Genomic DNA, 22,217 nt, shown 5'->3' on the forward strand with positions numbered 1-22,217 from the left:
GTGACATTATAGAAGTTGACATTGTAGGAATTGAGATACTATCAACGAGAATAGTCGGCCGCTTATATGGCCGTAGTGTGGTCTTCTTGGATAGTCTTCCCCTATAGTCTTTTTATGTCTTTTTAATGGTCTTATTGAGTACTCTCCTTAGGTAGCCTTTTTAGATATCCAGTTACTTGATTTCAGTAAGTGACACTCGGATCGAAATATGTACACAATAATGAACACAAAACCCATACAAGAACTAGATCATCACAGTACAGGCACAGCCATGAAATCAACCGAATTAAAAAGAGCAACCGGTTCAAGTGTGGCACAACGCTAAGGAATCGCTCATACACACAAACACAAAACGAAGATGCTGGATGCAGACGAAAATGCAGCATGTCAAATGCAAGGACAAAAACAGGAGGTATTTTCAAGACACCAGTAGCCACGGAGACGCCATAAAAGAAATGAATGAGAGAGATAAGAGAGTCGCCAAATGACCTGGCGAGGTAGGTATTTTCCAAGGAAAGAGAGGGAGAGTAAGGGAGAGATGGGCTCCAAATGGACTGTACGTCGGATTGGGGCGAACGTATGTTAACGGTCAGCCTTGAGATTGAGCCAGCTCATATCTGAATTGGTATTGTTCTGCTGTCCTTGCACCGGAAGTTCGTCGATGTCATGTGGTATGATGACGCTGGATCTTCGTGCATTGGACTGTCTTCCTTTGTCTGCGAGGCTTCCGTTCGATGATTCCCAGGGCATGTCTTGCGTGCTCGTCTGGTAGAAGCTGGTAGTGTAGTTGCTGCTTGGGGGCCGTCCAAGCCAGCTGCTCTGGCCTGCACCTTGCCATTTTGAATCATCGCGGTCGTCGTCTGAGGCGATACTGATTGAATCCGCACTGGAGATTCGTGCCGATTGGCTCTCCGGGATTATCAGACTTCGACTGCCCGTCTCAGACGGGCCGTTTTCCGTGGTCGGGCTGCCGCTGAGAACGTGACCAAGTGGCTTGGGCTGGTCGAGGAAGCCGAAATTTAATGGTGTCAATGTAGTCATCGGCCAGCCGCTTCCGCGATAGTCGGACTTGGTGTATGCGGAACTGACAGTCGAGCGGTCGGATTGGAAGTTAGTGGCACCGCCGTCCTCAAAGTACTTCCCCCATCCTTCGTCGGTCAATCGGTCAGCAGCCTGGTTCCCATGCCCGGTGTCATCGCCAGCCCGATTGGTGTCGTCGGTGTATACGCTTGATGCGCCCATGGCACCGCTGGAGGGAATTGTGGAGAGCGGACTGCTGGCCTTGGGCTGAGACAATCCATAGCCCGTGTTAACAGGTGGCTTGAGGGATTTCTCTCTGTAGGTTCCGGACATGATAGCCAATGAGTCGGTCGAAGCGGCCGCGAGTGGGACAGGAGATCTTGCCATTGGGTAAGCGCCTTCGGTCAGGGGCTCTATGCCCTGGTCCTGGAAGCTTAGGCGGTCTTTGGTATCGCCCCCGCGACCGGGTTGGGCTGTCTGTTGCTTCTTCTTCGCGCGTCGCAGTAGGAAAAGAATGATGAGCAGGATCAAGCCAAACCCTAGGATACTCCCGAGAGTTGCGCCAAGAATCATTTTGCCATGATCAGTCAAGCCGCCAGCTACAGCCGCAACTGGAGATGACGAAGTGGGCGTAGTTGAGGCCGCGGTCGATGTAGATGTGGATGTGGATGATGAGGTCGATGTCGGGGTAGACGATGTGAATGATGTGGTGGATGGTTTGAGGACATGCTGATCTCCCTTTCCAAGGAACAGCTCTGTTGAGTTGACCCATGCGTTGGAAGTCTGGTTGAAGATTGCCAATGAGTCGTTACTTCGGCCGCTGGCGAGAACTACCAAGCCGTCACCCTGGGCGAGCGTATAATCAGTCCAGGATGCTGTCGGTGCGAATGTGTCGTTGTAAGAATCGGTGAGACCCCTCTTTTCCAAAGATGGAATGGCTGTGACCGGATTCTGCACCTTTCCTTTCGAGCTAAGGAGGTAGCTAGTGACACTATTTGGGGAGGCGACCATGTTAAATTCTTCAAGGACCTTAGTCCCAGAATCGGAGGCGAGCGCGCATAGAGAATTGGATTGGATTGCAGAGGGAAGAGTCGCCTCTGAGATGGTCCAGCCTTGCTTATTCGCGGTTTGATAGACGAAGATAGCAGTATTCGTGGCGGAGCCTCCAATCAAGGCTACCTCGGAAGAACTCCAAGGCAAGATGATGGGCTCATATAACGCGGGTTCGCCCTGGGGGACCCCAGACTCGATGTCGAAGGGCGATTTTGTGGAAATGAGGAGTGTCGATTGAGAGATCTGTGTGCTGCCATCTGTGTTTCCTGCGTAAACCAATATTTGCGAAGTTGAGGGAATGTATCCCGCGCCATGTCCAGTCCGATCTTTCATATCCGCTGATCTCATGGGCAATGTCTCCCACTTCTGTGTACTGAACGAAAAGCGTTGGAGGCCGCTGTTGCCGTCGGAGCCGGTCCCGCCGACCAGATAAAATGCCTCGTCTTCGCCCGCTCCACCCTGGACGCAGGCAGGGCCAGTAACCATGCGCTCTGGGGATGGGAGTAGCTTCCAGTCCCCATTCTCCTTGAGAGGTATTGATGCAAAGCCAGTCGGCGAATAGACGTAGAGGGTATTGCTGTGGATAGTGGAGCAATCGCCCTCGATCTTGGTTAGGGGTTTGGGGCCAGTCATGTTGAAAAATTTGGAATGGAATAGTTCAAAGTCGCGATTGATTCCGGACCAGTAGTGAAGCTAGGTAGCCAGCCAGCAAGGGACTTGAAATACCCGAATCAAAGAAAAGGTGACTGCCAGAGTACTATCTCATCTCGACCGGGACGGTTATGCGAAAAAGAAAAGCCAAACCACACTCAATCTGAATTGGCGCGTCAACAGGTAATGTCAACACAGGTTCTTGACTGCTTGATGCGCGATCAACTGCGATTTCAATTTCTCGCGGCGAAATTGAGGTGGATCGCGTGTCGGATGACTCGGTGACTCGGGATGACACAATCAGAGTAGTGGTTCAGATGTATCAACAATGGGATCACAACACTGACGCGTCGGTCAAAGAGGGTATCGAGTAAATCGAGTAATCACAAGGGTATGAGGGACTGGGCGATCCAGTCGAGTGAGTGGGAGAAAAAAAAGGCCAGAAAAACCCGATTAAGCGAATGGAGGATGGTTGGCGAAACGAAAGGCTAGAATATCAAAGTGCACAGCACGGTAAATTCAGGGAATTCAGAGAACAGCAAAAGGAGAGAACAGAAACAGAAACAGAACATCCAAGTGAAACAGGGAGAAGGGCCTCTTGACCCCCTAACGGCTCCGGGGAGGAGGTTAGCAGACGGTTTAGGGGGGTTAGCGAACAACGCCATCCCTTAAGGGGAATAATTTCGTCATTTTTCAATTCGTTCGGGTTTTTTTTCGTTCGACTTTTTTTGTTTAATTTGGCTTATTTCATTTTGATTGGATCTAAGTATCATTCTCATTACTTTGATCGTCCTTATTGGTTCTTCTTTGCCTTCATCTATTCTCTGCTATATTGATCAGGGGGGGGTTCTCCCGTGAATGCTCCCGATGAAGTGGGACCACACCTCTCGTGTACCTGGACCCCGTTTTTACTGGCACTTGGTACTTGCTAAATTTCCAATGCTCCTAGGGCGGACCTCTAAATGTGTTACCAGCAAGGGAGAATGCAGATGCAGTAACAATATTATGTGTCACTATACTCCGTACCCCATAATAACAATAAGTAAATAAAAACAAAAAAAAAACAAAAACAATAAGGGAACCTTGGAAGATTCCCCCCTCTCCAGATCCGTGGTTCTTGTCCGTTGGACCCACGGAAATTCCAAAACTCTGGCGCCTTGGCGTTCCGTTTCCAAGGTTCTTCCTCTATCATTGTGCTTCAAACGGACGCTGCCGAAGTCTTAATATTAAGCAATGTTGCCTACCTAGGTAACCTTGGGGACGTGTCTGTCTCAATTATGCGTTGGATTCATCTCTTCAATTCCTACTACCTAAGGAGACTACTAAAAAAAAGTCTGCTAAGAAGATCACTAAACTCTGGCATTATCAAAACTGGAAGCCCTCTTTTGTGGAACCGGATAAGACCTAGCGCTCACTACATCTACAACTTCCCAATTGCGATCGCACGTGTACAGCATATAGACTAGTTTCAAATTTATAGTACTAACGAGCGTCGATGTTATACTACCTCATCTCCACATCGCTTGTCTCAGGAGCCGTAGAATCTCGGGCCTCTGCAGTCATTCCAAGCCCCTATTGTACCCAAGTCCAAAGATCAACGACTACCGCACGAGCATGTGTTGGCTGAGCCGTAGAAATCCTTCTTGCAGATTTCACAAATGTCATCGACAGGCTGGCCTTTAATATTGCCCCCCACTGTTTAAAAAAGGTGTTAGTTAAGGCCTAGCAACCAATGTCGATACGACCAAGAACTTACTATTCGTGGTAGGACTGGAAAGTAGCTAGGTATGAAACTGGCGCTGAGCTACGCAGGAGAGTGGTCTCGATGACTGTCACCGAGGATATGAAGACTGCGTGTAGAAAGCAGAACAATGCTTGTTAAATGCTGAAGCTGGTCAAGTGAAAGTCGAGAAAGATTGGTGTGCTGCTTTACGACTCTCGGTGGTGATGGCTCATCAATGGCAGACTTTAGGACCACCTTTATATATGTCTGTCTAGCTAGAGTCGGTATTCTCAAAAGAAGTCATTCGAGTTCCCCTTTGTTCGTTCATCTTTAATGAACACGATTATCGTGTCGCCACCATCCTTTTCAAAGACTACAAAATATCCATCTTTGCTTCATGTCTTAGCATCTGCAAATATAGATTCCCTTTTTGTGGTCCTATTTTTACACGTTTTTCATGGGATTAGTTCCCTAATCAGGAAATTTGGTTGCCGTACCCCGCAGTTCGCTTTATATAGATTGATAGATTGGCCCCGTTTTATACCAGGGATTTCTCTATATTCGCCGTTCATAAGTTAACCTAGATACCCCACCATTACTACTCTTTTGTACGCAACCCATTCTATATATAGACGTCTCGGCTGAATGTAGTCTGGTTCAGAAATGCAGATATATAAAAGAATTCCCAATGGGAAGGTACCCTGAAACCAGGGTCTCTATGAATGACTTGATTAACAAAGGCAAATCAACACTCGAGGCGTCTGAAAGTGGCGCTTCTTGCAAGAGTTTAAATGGATATCCCCGCAGAGGGCTTTGATTCACTCCAAGAATTAGAACATGTCACATGTTCTAATTGGGGTAAACGATTATTGACAGGTTCTCAACCATCTGCAGCTACTGTCCTTGACGATCATCATATCGCTGATGTAACTGTTGGCACTCGTATCTACCATCAATATACTCCATACCTGTCGTGCACGACATGGATGTTCCAAGAATCTAAAATTCATTCAATTAGGATTTCTCTTAACATCAAGCTCTATATCTATAATCATTGGATTTAAGTTAATCCTTTGCCTACGTAGGTGCTAATAAGTCGTGAATTACTTGAAACAGAAACAGACAAAGCATGTTCTATTATGGAGTGCTAAACAACGTGCTATAACTATAGGGGAATATCAATCCAGTAAAATGATAGACCTCGGAAGTGAGGGCTTGGGCCACGCAGCGTGGGGCTGTGGAGCTGTGGATATGTTTCTGAGACGTGGGAACTGTCTCAGTCCTCCGTGTTTTGGAGTGATTAAGGGATTGATTGAGATATTCAAGAGTTGTAGACATATCTACTCTCATCTTATGATATACTCCGTACATGATATAGTCCGTAAGCTGTTCCAGCAGAAATGCATATAAGCGGATGTGTGGCTACCACTTCCTGTTCAACTCCCGCAAAGCACTCGCCCGATCTCTAATTCAGCCGACACATTACACCACTACAGATATGTACTACAAAGCCAGCCCCGCCCCGCTGAAGGATTATCGGCGGGGATGCAGCGATTGCACAACAGGACCAGGAGAATATGTAATCGTAACTGGTGTGTGGCCAGCATGCACGACATCCATACTGCATACATGCAGGGGACAGTCTCATTTTGAGGACACTACATAGCAGTTCGTGCCACTTAGCCGGCGAGACCCGATTCAATCGAATGAGAGTACATGGTCCGGTTTCATTGTCACACGCAGATATCGAAATGGTATTCTGGTCTGATTATTATAATACATGAAGTCCCCATGGCCATGGGCTTGCATGGATGTTTTCATGATGGAAATGATCCAAGGTGTCAAAGCAGTGGCAAATATGGGAATCAATTGATTTTTGTAAATAAAAGCTACCACAAGCTTTAGGACTGGTTCTGCTGCTTCCATTGGTGTGCCTTTGCCAGCAGACGAGAAAGATTGGCAGCAGATTGATCGTCTGCAGGGAACACATAGTCTGTGTACTCCTCGTACTGGTCGTCCTGCAACTTGCGGCGCTTCTTGACGCGTCGGGGCATCTGCTTGTTGATCTTGTCGATATGCTCGGGCGATCCAACTGTGTATTCGAATTGTTTCCACTCACCAAGAAGAGCATAGCGCTGTATATAGGTTAGAACAGACCGAATAGTGTGTGAATTCTGGAAGCAACAACTTACATCTTCCTTGAGATCCTTGTCTTTGAGCGCCTTGTCTGCCCGACTAAAGACCGCACGCGCGCGGATGGTTGCCTCTTCGGCGAACGGCTTCGCCTCCTCCTCCTCTTCTTCTTCCTCTTCCTCGGCTGGCACAAGGGACTCGAAGCGGGCGTAGTTGAGCCATACCTTGACATGATCGGTCTTCTGAAGGAGACGTTCGTACAGTTGTCGAACTCGCTCATATTCGCGTTCATCTTCTTCGAAGTCGATGTAAGCCTTCCACACAAGCTCGGGCATGTCAAGTGTCGGCTGTTCGATGGCAAGCTCGTAAATGGCCCTCGTCCGTTCCGTGTCCAACAGACTTTGCTCCAGCGCCGCAAACTGCAACCACGACTGGCTGTTGGAGGGGTTCCATTCAATTTGTTTCTCGAACAAAGTACGGCACCGCGCGAACTCAAACAGCCGTTGTTCAATTTCGATATAGCCACGGAAAAGTTTGTCCTTCGGACACATTCCGATCGCCTGACCCAATGTCTTCCGGGCTGCTTGCAGCTGCATTTGGCGAACCTCAAACTGTGCCTTCATAAGCCAGACCTTGGCGAATGTGAACTTCTTGTGCGGGATGATCTTAAGGCATTCCTGATAGATTTGCCCTGCGCGTTCCATCTCCTTCGCTTCCATTTCTTCCCACACGGCATAAAAGATCCAGAGATATATGTAGCGACGCCAATGTCTTTTCTCTTGTGATGGGGGAATCTGTGCAATGGCCCGTTCGTAGATGTCCCGCACCCGCTCTGGGTCACCCGAAAGTTCCTCCAATCGTGCAAAGTCGAACCAGACGTCATAGTTGCGAGGGTTCTCCTTGAGCTGCTCTTCATACTGTACTCGGCGCTTGGACAGAATCACATCCTCCAGACCTTCACGATCACCAAACTGCTTTTCGAAAGTCGTGTAGGCCTTGTGAAGGGCCATAGCCTTAGACCGTGGAAGTCGATCTAGGGCATACTTGTAAATCGCTCGAGCGCGCTCATATTCCTTCAACTTAGCCTCGAATTTGGCATATGCGGAAAAGAGCCTCTCGTCCATGAAGTCCTCCCCTAACGTTTCGATAGCCGCACCATAAACCTCGCGAACCAAGTCACTCGTGCCATACTCCTCCTCGAAGCGGGCCCATTTGATCCAGTTCCGAGGTTCGGGGTGGACGACAGTAAACCGCTGGAAAATGGCGCGTGCTCGTTCGAACTCGCTATATCTCTTTTCCATCTTGATGTATGCGCCCCACGCACCCTCTTCCGGCTCCCATGACATCCATCGCTCGAACACTTGACGGGTGCCGGGAATGTTGCCTAGTGTTTCCTCCATGTAGACATACTTGTACCAGAGCTTGTCAATGCGGGGGAGGATAGTCACGGCACGGTCGAGGAGGTTTCGGGCATGGTTAATATTCCGGGTCTTCATCTCAGCTTCAATGTAGCGAATCCATAGCACCACGGAGGTCGGATCGACGTCGAGCGCGCGCTCGAAGATGGATCGAGCTCGACGGAATTCTTTTTGTTCAAGCTCCCAGGCGGCATAGCGCATCCAGTTGTTCATGTTAATGCGGTTGCGCCGCACATAATCTTCAAAGTCCTTTCTTTTCCGGCCTTGGTACTCATGTAGTTCTTCAAGATCGGCAAAGCGCTGTGTCGGCGCCTCGAGGCCAGGCTCTTGCCGGTCAACGGCCTCGCGGAGCAGTTGCTCCGCAGAGATCTGAACCGGCGCGGCGGCCTTGTTCTTGACCCGGGGAGGTCCACGGGAGGCCTCCATCGTGATGGTACTGTATTGACTGATTCCGGGAAAGAGGTAGTGTGCGATTCAAGAGGATTTAAGTTGAGGTTCGGGGACGTCGAAATTATCGGGCAAGAAATCAAGGTTGGGCAAGAGAAGGCGTTTGAAAGATGAATGCTGGCTTCACCAAACTGCGGCGATTGCTCAACTCAGAGATTGGCAGGAAATTTTCTCACGGCCAATCCAGTGACGCCGAGAGTAGCTTGGACCCGTGTAGCTCTGAGAATCCGCGATGAAATCGCCGAACTGCGTGACTGGTCTTTCTCGCCACCCGCGCACGTAGCTTCCTCCTGACTAATCACAACTTTTCTTCCCAGCCTTAAGACTCTGGGAATACCTTCCTTTCTAGTTTACCCAGTGGCGTTCTGGGACCACGATCATACGCACCTCATCTACGGCATCGGACCCGTCGCATAACTTCTGATTCAAAATGTCGACCGCCGAAGAGCTTCTCCGCGACTTCGAGGATGACGAGGAGGACTTCGATGTGGGCGAAGGCGAGGACGTCGAAGAGGAGCCCGAGCAGCAGGAAGACCTCAAAGAAGGCCCTGATGTTTCGAACGACTTCGATCGCTCTATTTCTACCGCCGATGAGCTAACGCGCCTACACAAAGTCCTGCGAGACCATTACTCCATCCGATTTCCCGAGCTCGAAAGACTCGTCACCACTCCCATCAAGTACGCCAAGACAGTTGCCGTCATTCAAAATGGCCCCTTCAACGACATCAAGGCATTGTCTACATCATCGGAAAACATGGTTGGCGTCCCGCTTAAGTCAGTCTTGGACGGGCCGTCTCTGATGGCAGTTGCGATGGAAGCAACTATCACCAAAGGCCGAGAGATGACCGAGTCTGAGCTCAAGGTGGTTCTCGATACATGCGAGAGGATCTTGAAGCTGGATAATGAGCGCGCTGCCCTTACCGCAAGCATACAGTCGCGCATGAACCAGATCGCCCCTAACCTGGCAGCCCTCATCGGAGCCGAAACCGCTGCACAGTTCCTCAACCAAACAGGTGGCTTGCTTGAACTAGCTAAGATCCCCTCCTGCAATTTGGGTGCACAAGGATCACGCAGATCAGAAGGACTGGGCTTTGCGACCAATCACGGTGTTCGAGCGCAAGGTTTCCTCTACGACTCGCCACTTCTCCAAGAAGTTCCTATGGACCTCAGAAAACAAGGAATTCGAATTGTTGCAGCTAAGATGGTGCTCGCAACTCGCGCGGATGTCTCCAATTTCGCCAAGGACGGCTCTCTGGGCGAGGAACTGAAGCAACAATGCTACACACGACTGGAGAAACTGACCGAAACTGCGCCCAACGCCGGTACAAAGGCTCTTCCTGCACCCGATGACAAGCCCTCCAGAAAGCGAGGAGGTTGGCGGGCCCGAAAGGCCAAGGAAGCTGTCGCTATGACGGAACTACGGAAGGCACAGAATCGACTTGCATTCGGCAAGGAGGAGTCGGAGGTGGGCTACGGCACAGGTTCCGGGACCGTTGGTTTGGGTATGCTGGGACAACAGGACGATGGCCGCATCCGCGCAACCCAGATTGATCAACGCACCCGTGCCAGACTCAGCAAGAACAACAAGGGCTGGGGCACAAACACCCCCGCTAGCGGCACCGCCTCGTCGTTGCGTGGTTTTGGCCAAGGCGGTACAAGTGGCACTGCAAGCGTTCTCCAGGCACGAGGTATTCGTGCATCTGGTGTCGGATCGTCTCTACCTGGCGCCGCTGGTACCTCCAGTACTATTGCATTCACACCCGTTCAGGGTCTGGAGCTGGTCGATCCGAAGGTGCAAGCGGAATTGAAGCGCAAGCGCGCCGCTGAGGAAAATCGGTGGTTTAAGTCTGGAACTTTCACTCAAGCTCCTCACCAAACTCCTGTCAATCCCCAGGGTGGCGAGAATGGTGGCTTCAAGGTGCCTGCTATCCCACTCAAGAGGAAGGCTGATACGGGCGAGGGCAAGATGGGCCCTCCACCGAAGCGTTGAGAATTCATCTGTTTTTCTGATTCACTTGCTTTTATCGAGTCCCAGCATTTTGACGGCGTTTCAAGGGGAAGATCAGGAGGCCTGAGCTTCTATGAGTTACGTGATACCAACCGATTGTACATTAGATCTGAACTACAGACTTCAACATGAAAATTTTTAAAGAAAAAGAAAAGAAGAGGACAATAGCCAGATTATTGTATCCAGCCAACACAACTTGAAGGGGTTTCTGGGTTTGCCAAGAATTGCACCATCTCAGGGGATTCGCAAGGATTTACAGGGCCAACAGTTTAGGGCTCGCTCACAGCACGTGGATGTTTCAGGATTCTCTGATAAAGAATAAGGAGGATTCGATGCTGTATGTTGTATAATATAGATTGGGTGCTAGTAGTAGACTAGTAGACGTAGACCTAATAGACCTGATGAACCTAATAGAATGGCAACTCTAAATCTCGAATTCGCCCACATTGCGTGCTTGCACTGTCTGGCCCAGCACACAATCACCGTGGTACAGCATGGTATAGCGGTCAGGAGAATTGCATATAAATTGTCTGCAATTCCTTTTCGATATTTTCATATGTATCATAAAATTTTGTCTATATAAAGCTGCGATTCCCCTCCGCATTCTCTATTTTTGTCGGTTATTTCTGGCTTTACTTGATTTCCGTCTCCTATTTGCCTCAAATTTGGAATATTTTTGAGTCATAAATCAGATCCACAGAGACTTGGAACATGACGTTTACCATAGCAAACCCAGTCCTCAGCAGCACAGTCCCAACTACCAAAAGCCCTTCAAACAAAGGCAAAGACCAAGAAGTTCCAAGCTTGACTCGACTTCTGCATCACCGCCATGTCACTGCAGAATTCGATCCCTTGATATTTGAAGCTGCTGCATCATTGCAACTGCAATTACAGCTCGGGGGGCGATACCCAGATACAGAAACAGACACGCGACTCATTGCATCGCCCTACAACAGCGTCCCCCATCTACTGGATATTGCTGCACTGGAAAGACAAGACCGACTCTTCGCATTGGCGTTGGCATATCTCAAACCTATCCGCGATGACTATGCCACTGCTGGATACACGGAATCATTCAATTGGACAGAGGTGTTTGATTTGTTGAGAGCTTTCTCACAGGCAGAGGACCACACATGGAAATCGCAATCGTACTATGTTGTTATTTTCCGGTCCACACTATTGCCGGGCATTGATTCGGATCGTCTTTATGAATTGGATGCGCATTCGCATCAGGAGGCCATTGCTAGTGGGGGATTGTTGAAGTATTGGTTTGGGGCGAAGAATGACAGGCATCAGAATATGGCAACTTGTGAGTATTTGACTGTTTATATCTTGGATTCTCTTTTAGTGACTGGTCGATTTGAACAGGCATTTGGCGTAATCGAAATGATGCAAGACTTGGTGGTCGTGGACCTTGGCATGCTCAAGCAAGAGCGGCTGCTCCAACAATGTATGAGCAGATTCGGTTTACTACGTTGAGGTTGGTTATTGAGGATGGAGTGCAGTCCTGGACGTTGAGTGATTGGAAGGAAGATGTATAAAGAATATGGTCAAGACCAGCGTGCGGCCCATTTGACTAGAGTCTAGAACAGCATGACATTACGGGCCTGTATATCTTCATGTATAGCGTTTTGTCCATAGGGCTTTCTTAATCAATCATCCCTTCAAGGTTTATATTACCTCGCAAACTTCCTACACTCAGCCACTTGGCTCTCTCATACCAGTATCATGGATAGAACCAGACAAGAATCCCTAGAAAGAATGGACATAAGTCAGATTGGCATAGAAACTCACAAATTTGCATGTAGGCTATGTACTAATAGTACAGCGCTTAGAGGCTGAGCTTGTCCCGCGAGTATACTGGTTATCTACTTGAAAAATGAGTAGATGCTGATAGGTAATAGGCGAAAGATGAAGTTGACCTGTTGGTGTTTCTATAAACCAAACTTAGGAAGTGAGTTTCCTTTATATTTCCAAGGCTTTCACATTTCTTTGTCTGATATGCGGGTCTTAGGCTCTATAAGGTCATACTTAATAATCAGATACATCCCTCTTCCCTTCTTTCTCTTCCTCTTCCTCTCTCCGTCCACTCTCATTTATATAATGCTACCATTCTCTCCTTATTGAGACTGCTTTAGAAAACAACAGCAAAAGGTCCTTTCTGGTTTGCTCTTATAAACTGCCACCACCTCTACAATCGACCTACGCAAGCACTACACAGATACGCATGCAGATGTCAGACTAGCAGGCTCAGGGGGGACGTCCAAGGCTACATAACATGAGCATGATGCAACGGCTAAGTTGATACCTTGGTACCTTGGTACACTTTTACTAGTTTTTCAACTAGTATCCTGATCTAGGATAGCTCCACTTCTAAATTTCCCGTGGCATCATGTTCATCTTATGGGATTGCGCGCCTCTCTAGGCGTACTAGTGTGATGTCCGCGAGTTTGTCTGTGTAATGCTTACGCAGATTGTTCGTGGAGGTGGCGGCGGCCTATAAGATCAAATCGGAAGGATTTCAGGTGGCTGTCTATCTGCACTCGTTCGGAATCTAAGGCACCGAACACTGTTTCAATTGAAATCGCTAATAAGATACGATATCCTGGTAGCAATCAATATATACTGTTGCACCGAGACATTTGTCACTTGCTCAGTTTGTTAGAGCTCTCCTCCCATTCCTCACTTGGTCTTCTCACTCACTTCTCTCTAGACCGAAAAGAACCAATCACACGCCTACCAACACAGACTACTACACCGATGAGGAAAGGTAGAGGAAGACTACGCACGTCTAGTACTACGTGGTTATCCCCAGTTGCTACTCTCATCTCTAATCTCCCATCTCTCATCTCTCATCTCTCATCTCCCACCTCTTGATGCATTCATGCCATCTGTGCTTTCATGCAGCTTATGGCAGCTCGCTTTTCTTGCTAGATCTTTCCATGTATTTTGCCTTTGTTCCCTTTGTCCTATGGACAGAAAGGGGAGCCACCAATCCAAAGGGCAAAAGACCTAGTGAGAAATCTCACAGACGGTCCTCACTTGATCATTGCTTAAAGTGATGAAGTCAAACTCCTCCGTGCTAGGCTCAAGATGCGCAAAAAATCCGATCCACCCACCACAACCCACCGGGATGGAGGGGAATTCTATGAATTCATTGGGGAGCCCATGCAGCGAGTGGAAGCCCTTTTCATCTTCCTGACTGGCACTGTCTGAAGTATCGAGTGTGACTGTTCCTCCAGGGCTATGTTGTCTCTCCCTGTATCGGTTAATCACCAGCTTGGGGTGACTAATGATTGCGCCAACTGATAGTGGGCGAGTTCCCACCGACGTCAGTGGTGCTCCTTCAACCGCCGTGTGATAGACAATGGCTCAGTCAAAGGGCAAGGATACCTCCATTGAGAATTTCGGCACTATCAATATCACCACGGCCACTATCCGCCGGATAGAGGATTCGGCTCGGGCAGATCAAGCAGGAAACATAGTATACTGCTGAGCCAACGAGGAAACTCAGCATGAATCCGAGTTTGGGGACAGGGGACTGGGGATGTGGCGGTCTATGTTGAGCTATCTCCCAACTGTGGTACGTATACCTAAAGGAACATTGAAGTCAATATGACACGCAGCTGATTTGACCAAGCTCAATGGATGGATATGGCAGAAAACGCCTTCGGGAAGAGTGAGCCAAACGAAGCATTGACCCGAATTACCCATAACCTGCTCGTCTTCGCACACCACTATGTCACCTTGCACCCTGACAACACTAAGGTCTTGAAGGTGAATAACTTGAACTCAAATGCCAAAGGACTATAGCGGTATAGCCCGGTAAAATATCAGAATATAAAGTCTTTTCTAGTGACCATGTCCTCCTGTACTTCTGAGAACAAGGGTAGAAAACTTGCTACTGCCACCAAATGGGCCCATGAGGCGTCTTACCACAGCTCGTCTGACGACGATGTCACTTTCGTGGAGAGCAATCCCCTTTCCTCTCGCGGTAGGTTGATCACTATCTATGATCATATACCCCCTACCCATCTTTACATCGGTATCGGTCGCTCTCGTTGATTCTCTTTACTTTTGGGGCTCAGGGTTTCAGACATGTCCGTAGTACTCTCTTCATAAAAGAAATTGTAGTATACTTTCAAAATAGCTATGCGCCTTGTAATATCAAGAAATTGCCGTTGCACTCGATGCATAATTTACACATTTCATCCGACCCATTTAAGAGAATTTGGGACGAAAAAGCCGAAGAGCAACTTTCTCCCCGTTAACATTGGCACCTCCACATTTCGCCAAAAAGGGTAATCAATTCCTCCCCAATCGCGGGGAATATTGCTCTTTATCGTTACCTGTGCACATCTCCAACCCTCCTGACATCAATTGAAGTCATACAATAAAACGAGGTGGGGGGTATCAGTGTCAGCGTTGATTTATCTGGCTTCTGGTTGGATGTTTCTCTATTGATGCTCACACTATGTTGTGTATACCCCTCCATGAGGATAACCGAGGTGCGAAGGATACAAAATAGCACCGTCCTACCTATCCCAACCTGACAACTTTCTTCTAAATTCTCATAATATCTGAATTGTTGAATTGTTGCTCATCACATCCAACATGGTCGGCGTCCAAGTAGACAATCTCGCCGTGAACGACGGCCCCTTAACATCAGAGAATGCCACCCTCCTCCGCCCCTCAGATCCAACCCTCCCCCTCGAAGAGCTCCGCAAACGATACGACGAGGACGGCTACCTCTTACTGAAAGGAGTCCTGCCCCGTGAGGACGTCCTCGCCGCCCGAGATGCATACTTCTCCTCCCTGGAATCAACAGGAGTCCTAAAGCCCGGCACCGCACCGGTCGAAGGTGTCTTCGACCCCGCCAAGGACCATCTAGACTACCCTGGTATCGGAGCAGGCCACATTGGCGGGAACGGCAAGCCGGGTGGTGAGCGAGCAGCGGCCTTTGTCGATCTTGCTCTCGACGCACACTACCAGGACTGGTACGCGAACAAGTTCTGTAACCACCCAGCGCTGTATGATTTCATTGCGCGCTTCTCGGATTGGGGAAAGAACACCTTGAGCTTGCGTCGCACACTTCTCAGGAACAACCTCCCCGGATCGAAGCCCATTGGCGTGCACTATGATCAGATCTTCTTGCGGTATGGAGATCCGACGAGTATCACTGCTTGGGTTCCCATGGGAGACATCAAGCTCAACGGGGGTGGACTGATCTACTTGGAAAATGGTTTGTTTTGGCCCCTGTCTTTGGTTAAAGTTCCTCGGAGAAAGTTTGCATACTCATTCGATTTGCATAACAGGTGACAAAGTTGGAATCGAAATGGAAGAGGCCTTCTTTACCAAAGCGAAGCAGGCTGGACTGACAGATGAAGAGGCCAAGTCGGCTTTCAATTCGAATATGATGTCTACGGGCCTGCTCTCGGAGTTCCCGACTGAGTTCGCTCGCGAGCATGGTCAACGATGGATGGTGTCGGCCTATGAGGCAGGTGATGTGGTGTTGCACAAGCCTCATATGGTGAGCTGCCTATTCTTTACATGGAAAGCCTAGGTATACTAATGCTTTGTCCAAGATTCACGCTTCTACTGTCAACAACGACCCGGACAATGTCATCCGTCTTGCGACAGATCTACGGTTCTGCGACTCGTCTAAGCCTTATGATAAGGTAAGTTTCATTGAATATATATTGCAAGCCTGGGAAATTACGGACACTGGCTTACAATTTGTTTACTTTACAGAGATGGATGAACCATTATACCTTTAACGACGGTGTCTAGGGTGTTATTGGTATGGAGCGAGAATTAAGCCCGGGGCCAATAGTATTTTATAATGAACGGGTTTGTTCTACAATTTGGACATTGAAGAAACCCATGATACCTCCAATTACAATGTAATTTTCAATTTTGATACTTATTCTGGAAGACTGCAAAAGAAGGACATGTTTATTTGGCAGAAGTTGCATAGGGGAGCATGCAAGCATGAAACAGTATCACTCTATCATTCCAGTCGCTTTAGATTATAGTTCCAGCGAGCCCTTTCTTCTTGGCAAAATCATTATGATCTAACAAGGGCAAGGGCGCAGTTGATAATTTGCAGGACAGTTGGTCCCTGGAATGTGTTCTGTCATAACTGGGGATCGACATAGGCCCCTAGATCCACGAAGAACCCTTTCCCCAATGAAGAATAGTTTTGCTACAGTATCAAGATAAGTTTATAAGACGAACAGTTTCTTCTGGTCATCTTAGATGAAGAAAAACAAAGTTTGAAACGATCTACAAGAAAAAAGAGGAAGACACACCAGGGATATAAACACCGGCATTCAAGTTACCATAAACCATCATTCCGAACGATAAGAGACTGGCATTTCGGTAATTTCGGTAGTCTTCAAAAAAGGGTCCAAGATCGGCCTCCCAGGCGTCAAATCCTATAATAGTTGTGACACTTGGGACTTAACTATTCCTGGAAATATCCCATTTTCAAGCACCACTTCATCACAACATACGCTTGAATCTATACAATATGTCGCACATTATTTCAAGGGCCTCATGGCTCTCGCTCTTGCTGGTGTCACTGCTGGCAGTGTCTACTGTCAACGCGCTTCCAATCTACCAGACAGACCAACAGATGGAAGGACAAGTCGGTAAACTTGAATCTCGGTCACCGGTTAGTCACTCAGAAGCGGCACTCTATCTGTGGAAGAAAACACTGCTAACAGAGACACAGAGGCTTATTCCAGACACTGCGGAATACGTCCATGATATCCTGCAAGGGCTGGGCCTGACAAAGCCAAGCCCAACCGCAACCGCAACACCCACGTCCACACCCACTTCCACACCCATTTCCACACCCACTTCCAGCATCAAGGACGAGCAAGACGTGGAATATATGAAGCCAACACAAACCACGCACATCATCTACTCCAGCTCCACCAGTTACACACCGACTCATGGCAGCAATGGGGCGGGATACACCCATACCGTGAAACAGGAGCACAGCAACAACAGGCCGGTCGAGAATATCCAAATCGGACAAGGTTGGAATGGGGATAAGAAAATTACTGCCGAGAACTTCCCTGCGGTCTTTGATGCTGTATATAGGGAGCTGGAACATCGATTGAGCGATACGATTAACAGTTCTGATGAGATTGGATTGGAGGACTTCCTATGAGGATGTGAAGGGCTACGAAGAAGGAAAAAGGAAACGATGGATTATGAGGAAAATGTGAACTTGAAAGACTATTGTTTTTGATTTTATACTATGTACGAGTTACTTCTTCTGTCTTGGATGTTATATTTGTTTGGAGATTTCCTATAACTGCGGTTACTACTCGAGAAGGCAGTGATGTCTTTTAGAAGACTATAGCCCTAGTCTCTAGGTAGTTATACTGAAAAAAGTACTCTGTAGAGATTGAACTTCCACTACCTAGGTAATCCTCCCTTGAAATAGACAGGCAAATCCAACATACCATGCTTTCAGCGATCATTTCTGTATGATTCTTTGTATGGCAGACAATTCCCAGACCTGGATTTATGGCAATGGCAGCTTGAAAGACATCAATCGCTACTCTACACCTATAGTCCCGGATGGAGCTTGAACGCTAAACTCCCTTAACTCCGTGGTCGTTCTCCGATCACAACTCCGGACCTCAGCAGTACAACTCCGCAGGCTAGCCCCGGACGTGAAATCCGGAGTCGGAATCATATTAGCATGAGGGTTTATCTAGACGGACGAAGTGATCGCAGGAAGCTCGTGGTAACAACCTGGGAATATCCTTAACTACGACAAATCTAACCCGACGGCGGGGCACGATCTTCCAAAGTTGAAAACCATAAAAGGCCCATCGGAGCCCACCAACTTCGACGTTCTACCAACTATCTCTATCTCATCTCCCTGAAGTTTACACAATCATCTTTGATATTCAACAATGCCTTTTTTAATTGGAAAGGAAGTCGGCCCCATTGGCTATGGCACGATGAGTACGATTCCTACAAACACCGCAATTGGCGAATATTGTGCTAACAAAATCAGGAATGACCTGGAACGCGCAGCCTCCCTCAGAGGAGGTGTGCTTTGAGACACTGAACACTACCCTGGAACTCGGTGCCAACTTCTGGAACGGGGGCGAGCTATATGGCACCCCGGAGTACAACTCTATGCACCTGCTCAACAAGTACTTCACCAAGTACCCCGAGAACGCAGACAAGGTCGTTCTTAGTGTCAAGGGTGGCTTGAAGAAGGGCGAGCTTACCCCGGATGGCTCGGAAGAGAACATCCGTCGTAGCGTGGACGAGTGTCTGCGTCTGCTCGATGGCAAGAAGAAGCTTGACATTTTCGAATGCGCGCGACAAGACCCTGCGTTCCCCGTCGAGCAGACCATCAAGGTTCTCGCAGAGTATGTCAAGGAGGGCAAGATTGGAGGGATTGGGTTGAGCGAGGTTGATGCCGAGACAATCCGCCGAGCGTATGTGCCCTCTGTGTTTGATTTTATGGTCTTCATCTCCTATAGATAAACTCAACTCTAACTGCTTCTCTAGACACAAGGTGCATCCAATTGCTGCTGTCGAGGCTGAAATGTCCTTGTGGTCTACCGATATCCTCCACAACGACATTGCCAAAACCTGTGCGGAGCTCCAGATCCCTGTTATCGCTTACTCGCCACTTGGCCGAGGTGTCCTGACCGGAGCTGTGACCTCGCTGGCCGATATCCCCCATGGTGATATCCGGCACCACATGTCCCGTTTCCAGGAAGAGAACTTCAAACACAACATGAAGCTCATCAATGAGGTCAGTGACCTTGCTACTCGTAAAGGTGTTGCCCCTGCTCAGATTGCACTGGCATGGATCCGGACTCAGAGTAGCAAGCCTGACATGCCTACTATTATTCCCATTCCTGGCGGTACTACGAAGGACAAGGTGGTTCAGAATATGGGCGGTGCACAGGCGCTGACGGATTCCGAGATGGCTGAGATCGAGGCTATTTTGGAGGAACACACGGTTTCTGGGGCTCGATACTAGGAAGTCCCTGCAGGATATACATTTATTAGACTTGGATCATAGCAAATGAGAGATGTTTGTCATGCGAATGGGTTGTTGCATAGGTCAGATCAAGTGTAGAAGAGTCAACATACAACCTCACATGTGATAGGTGGTTGTCAGGATTGCAAATTCATAATTGATCATCACGTAGTATGTAGGGGGTTGAAGATATTGTTGCGTAGGGTTCATTGTATGTAGTAGTGTGTACAGAGGGTAAATGTGAGCTTACCATTGGGTTAGTGTGGTCCACTAATTGAGAGGTCTGTGCATTAGTGAATGAATCGATAAGAATCTAGGAAATGGAAAATAGCACGATAGTCTTTAAAACAACCATGGTCAATCCGTACATGTTAGGGCAATGGAGGAAGAAGTAGGGAAGAGAGCGGTGCTCAGTTGTGAAGAGCTCGCAGTTCATCACGTGACCAAGCTCAACTCCACGGCTGAACACGTGATGTGATACGATAGTCTCCCTCGCGCGACATCTACAGCCTAGCTAATAGACAGGTCAAAGTTATTTGTTGCCATCTCGTTTTCTCCGTACAGGCTATATCATCCACAATGGCTTCACGAGACTCTCCCGGTTCTCCCCTGTCCTCGGTAGGATCTCTCGAGACTTCAGATCATGAATCCATGAAACACGAGAGCCGCGCGCATTCACCCTCGATGTCCAACATGCCGCCCTCCAAGCGTCGTCGCACTGGCGTCGCTTCCTGGGACCGACAGACTCCTCTCTCCTCTGCTCAAGACGAAATACACCCACCTCCCTCCCCGACTGCCTCGATCTCCTCTGATAGCTCCGGCGATATCCCAAACTCCCCCGGCATCCTTTCACTCCTTGGCACCAATCAAGAAGAGGACTATAGTGGCCAGAGCACTGACCAGGTCACTATTTGCCGATGGGATGGATGCACCGCTGGCGACCTCGGCAACATGGATGGGTTGGTGCAGCACCTCCACAACGAGCACATCGGGAGCCGACAGAAACGGTACTCGTGCGAGTGGTCCGATTGCACCCGCAAAGGTCAAACGCATGCTAGTGCTTATGCCCTCCGCGCACATATGAGAAGTCACACCCGCGAGAAGCCATTCTACTGCACTCTACCCGGTACGTTGTCTCAGACCCAGACTCGAGCCCTCCAAACGGGCGCGTATGATGACAGATCTCGAGTACTAACAATGAAATATAGAATGTGACCGCAATTTCACCCGTTCCGATGCGCTAACCAAGCACATGCGCTCTGTTCACGAGACCGACACCATGCGTCCAAATGACTCCATCTCAAAAGTCCACGGCACCCCGGGCAGCACTACCGGCACCCCAGCCTCGAAGCTGCAGCGCATCCGCTTGAAGCTGACCCAGCCCAGGGAGCCAGGAACCGAGTCTGAGCCACACACCGAAGCAATCACCATTGTGCCAACCCCCGTCACAACCGACGCACACGATCCCGACGAGACCACGATGCCAGAGTTTGGACCCGAGCTCGACTTCGATGAATCCGAGCTCGCCCTACCCCGCGCGACCTCTACCGTCTTCTCCGTCGACAGATCGCGTGGGCTGGCAAGGAGGCTGCACAGCTGCAAGCTGAGTGGGAGGAAATCCGCCCGCGGCGCGAGCGCGCATGGCGCGAGAAGGAGGCTATCTTTGACGACCTCATTCATGCAGAGATTGGACTGTTCAGCGCAATGGTTGGCTCGGTACCACCTGCACACTTAACGACCAGCCTTGAAAAGCTGCAGCAGCAGCAACAGCAGTTCCAAGATCAACAGGACCAGTTGACCAAGTCGGCAGAGGCACCGACTATCGAGGGCAGCACTTAGCTGGCTGCTCTTTTCTCTCTCCTTCCCTACTTTCCTCCTCTTCTCCTCAATCTTCTCCCCCCCTGAGGCCATGCTCGGTTAGCTTGGCCTTGGTATTGCGTCACTTTGCAGTTACGGTTTCATTTGTTCTCTCATATCCCGGCGTGCATGGCGTTGGTGAATGCGTTTTTTATTTGTATTTTCAACCCAAGACAAAACAGCAGTGTCAACGGAATGTACGAATAGCCTTTTTTTTTTTTGTCGGTATGGCTTGGAGGCCTCGATCAATGACAGCTCACCACTATGGGTGATCACAATTATATTGTCAATAATCATGGTTTTATTCTCACCGCAGCATTATAATGCAAGGCTATATAGAGGAGTCCATCCCACATCCTTATTTCTTAGTCTCTGATATCACCTGTCAACTATGAACTAGCTAGATCAGGGCGCTATATAGGTATGACCTGTTCAAAATTCTTATGAGCTCATGTAGATGAGTGTGGATTGATAGACCTGGATCCTTTGTTCGAGTCACCCACCTACCTGGAGTCTATATGTGATGGTCGACAGACACTTGTTGTCTTAAATGATAATTCATACTGAGGCCCAAAGGCTTTGCTGGTCTTACGTTGGTTCTAACCAGAAACCAAAGCGAAGAAATTCAAATAACATGATCTCCACTGGATGTTCCCAGGAAGATAAAGAAAATCAGTCGACGCCATGGCAGCCACTCCATAAGGTACATGTGCAGAGAAAAGAAAACAAACTGCCCTTGATTACGGATGCCTCCATAGGAAGAATCCTACTATGCTCACAGCATACAAGAAAAGCAAACTAAAGCAAAGGGGATATGGTTAAAGGGCTCAATCCAGGCAACACAAGAAAGACCATGGAGAGCCAGTCCAAAACTCCCCA

The 22,217-nt window shown here is 48.7% G+C and overlaps 10 protein-coding genes across 10 annotated transcripts; 8 read left to right on the top strand and 2 right to left on the bottom strand.

The window, feature by feature from the left end:
- Positions 1-582: 582 nt before the first annotated feature.
- On the bottom strand, positions 583-2,706 carry N7519_000473 (uncharacterized protein; the record flags this gene model as incomplete). The annotated part of the gene is made up of 1 exon (XM_057287252.1): positions 583-2,706. The coding sequence occupies one exon, from the start codon at positions 2,704-2,706 to the stop codon at positions 583-585; it is 2,124 nt and encodes a 707-aa protein (XP_057153335.1).
- Positions 2,707-6,348: 3,642 nt separating this feature from the next.
- On the bottom strand, positions 6,349-8,424 carry clf1 (putative cell cycle control protein (Cwf4); the record flags this gene model as incomplete). Its single annotated transcript, XM_057287253.1, has 2 exons — positions 6,349-6,582; positions 6,640-8,424. 2 exons carry the CDS (start codon positions 8,422-8,424, stop codon positions 6,349-6,351), a joined length of 2,019 nt encoding a protein of 672 aa, XP_057153336.1.
- Positions 8,425-8,875: 451 nt separating this feature from the next.
- Positions 8,876-10,435, top strand: N7519_000475 (U4/U6-U5 snRNP complex subunit PRP31; the record flags this gene model as incomplete). Its single annotated transcript, XM_057287254.1, has 1 exon — positions 8,876-10,435. One exon carries the CDS (start codon positions 8,876-8,878, stop codon positions 10,433-10,435), a length of 1,560 nt encoding a protein of 519 aa, XP_057153337.1.
- Positions 10,436-11,164: 729 nt separating this feature from the next.
- N7519_000476 (uncharacterized protein) lies at positions 11,165-11,994 on the top strand (the record flags this gene model as incomplete). Its single annotated transcript, XM_057287255.1, has 2 exons — positions 11,165-11,762; positions 11,822-11,994. 2 exons carry the CDS (start codon positions 11,165-11,167, stop codon positions 11,992-11,994), a joined length of 771 nt encoding a protein of 256 aa, XP_057153338.1.
- A 1,826-nt stretch (positions 11,995-13,820) lies between these two features.
- Positions 13,821-14,266, top strand: N7519_000477 (uncharacterized protein; the record flags this gene model as incomplete). Its single annotated transcript, XM_057287256.1, has 3 exons — positions 13,821-13,937; positions 13,991-14,036; positions 14,094-14,266. 3 exons carry the CDS (start codon positions 13,821-13,823, stop codon positions 14,264-14,266), a joined length of 336 nt encoding a protein of 111 aa, XP_057153339.1.
- Positions 14,267-14,314: 48 nt separating this feature from the next.
- Positions 14,315-14,518, top strand: N7519_000478 (uncharacterized protein; the record flags this gene model as incomplete). Its single annotated transcript, XM_057287257.1, has 1 exon — positions 14,315-14,518. One exon carries the CDS (start codon positions 14,315-14,317, stop codon positions 14,516-14,518), a length of 204 nt encoding a protein of 67 aa, XP_057153340.1.
- Positions 14,519-15,067: 549 nt separating this feature from the next.
- N7519_000479 (uncharacterized protein) lies at positions 15,068-16,243 on the top strand (the record flags this gene model as incomplete). The annotated part of the gene is made up of 4 exons (XM_057287258.1): positions 15,068-15,695; positions 15,769-15,983; positions 16,039-16,131; positions 16,205-16,243. 4 exons carry the CDS (start codon positions 15,068-15,070, stop codon positions 16,241-16,243), a joined length of 975 nt encoding a protein of 324 aa, XP_057153341.1.
- A 742-nt stretch (positions 16,244-16,985) lies between these two features.
- Positions 16,986-17,633, top strand: N7519_000480 (uncharacterized protein; the record flags this gene model as incomplete). Its single annotated transcript, XM_057287259.1, has 1 exon — positions 16,986-17,633. The coding sequence occupies one exon, from the start codon at positions 16,986-16,988 to the stop codon at positions 17,631-17,633; it is 648 nt and encodes a 215-aa protein (XP_057153342.1).
- Positions 17,634-18,390: 757 nt separating this feature from the next.
- Positions 18,391-19,481, top strand: N7519_000481 (aldo/keto reductase family protein; the record flags this gene model as incomplete). The annotated part of the gene is made up of 3 exons (XM_057287260.1): positions 18,391-18,442; positions 18,495-18,927; positions 19,001-19,481. 3 exons carry the CDS (start codon positions 18,391-18,393, stop codon positions 19,479-19,481), a joined length of 966 nt encoding a protein of 321 aa, XP_057153343.1.
- A 579-nt stretch (positions 19,482-20,060) lies between these two features.
- Positions 20,061-21,320, top strand: N7519_000482 (C2H2-type zinc finger protein; the record flags this gene model as incomplete). The annotated part of the gene is given in 3 exon segments (XM_057287261.1): positions 20,061-20,607; positions 20,690-21,030; positions 21,048-21,320. 3 exon segments carry the CDS (start codon positions 20,061-20,063, stop codon positions 21,318-21,320), a joined length of 1,161 nt encoding a protein of 386 aa, XP_057153344.1.
- Positions 21,321-22,217: the final 897 nt, after the last annotated feature.

The sequence above is a fragment of the Penicillium mononematosum genome, assembly GCF_028829835.1.
Source record: "Penicillium mononematosum strain IBT 11891 chromosome Unknown utg000001l:1.0-4488741.0:1.0-4491989.0, whole genome shotgun sequence".
NCBI lineage: Eukaryota > Fungi > Ascomycota > Eurotiomycetes > Eurotiales > Aspergillaceae > Penicillium > Penicillium mononematosum.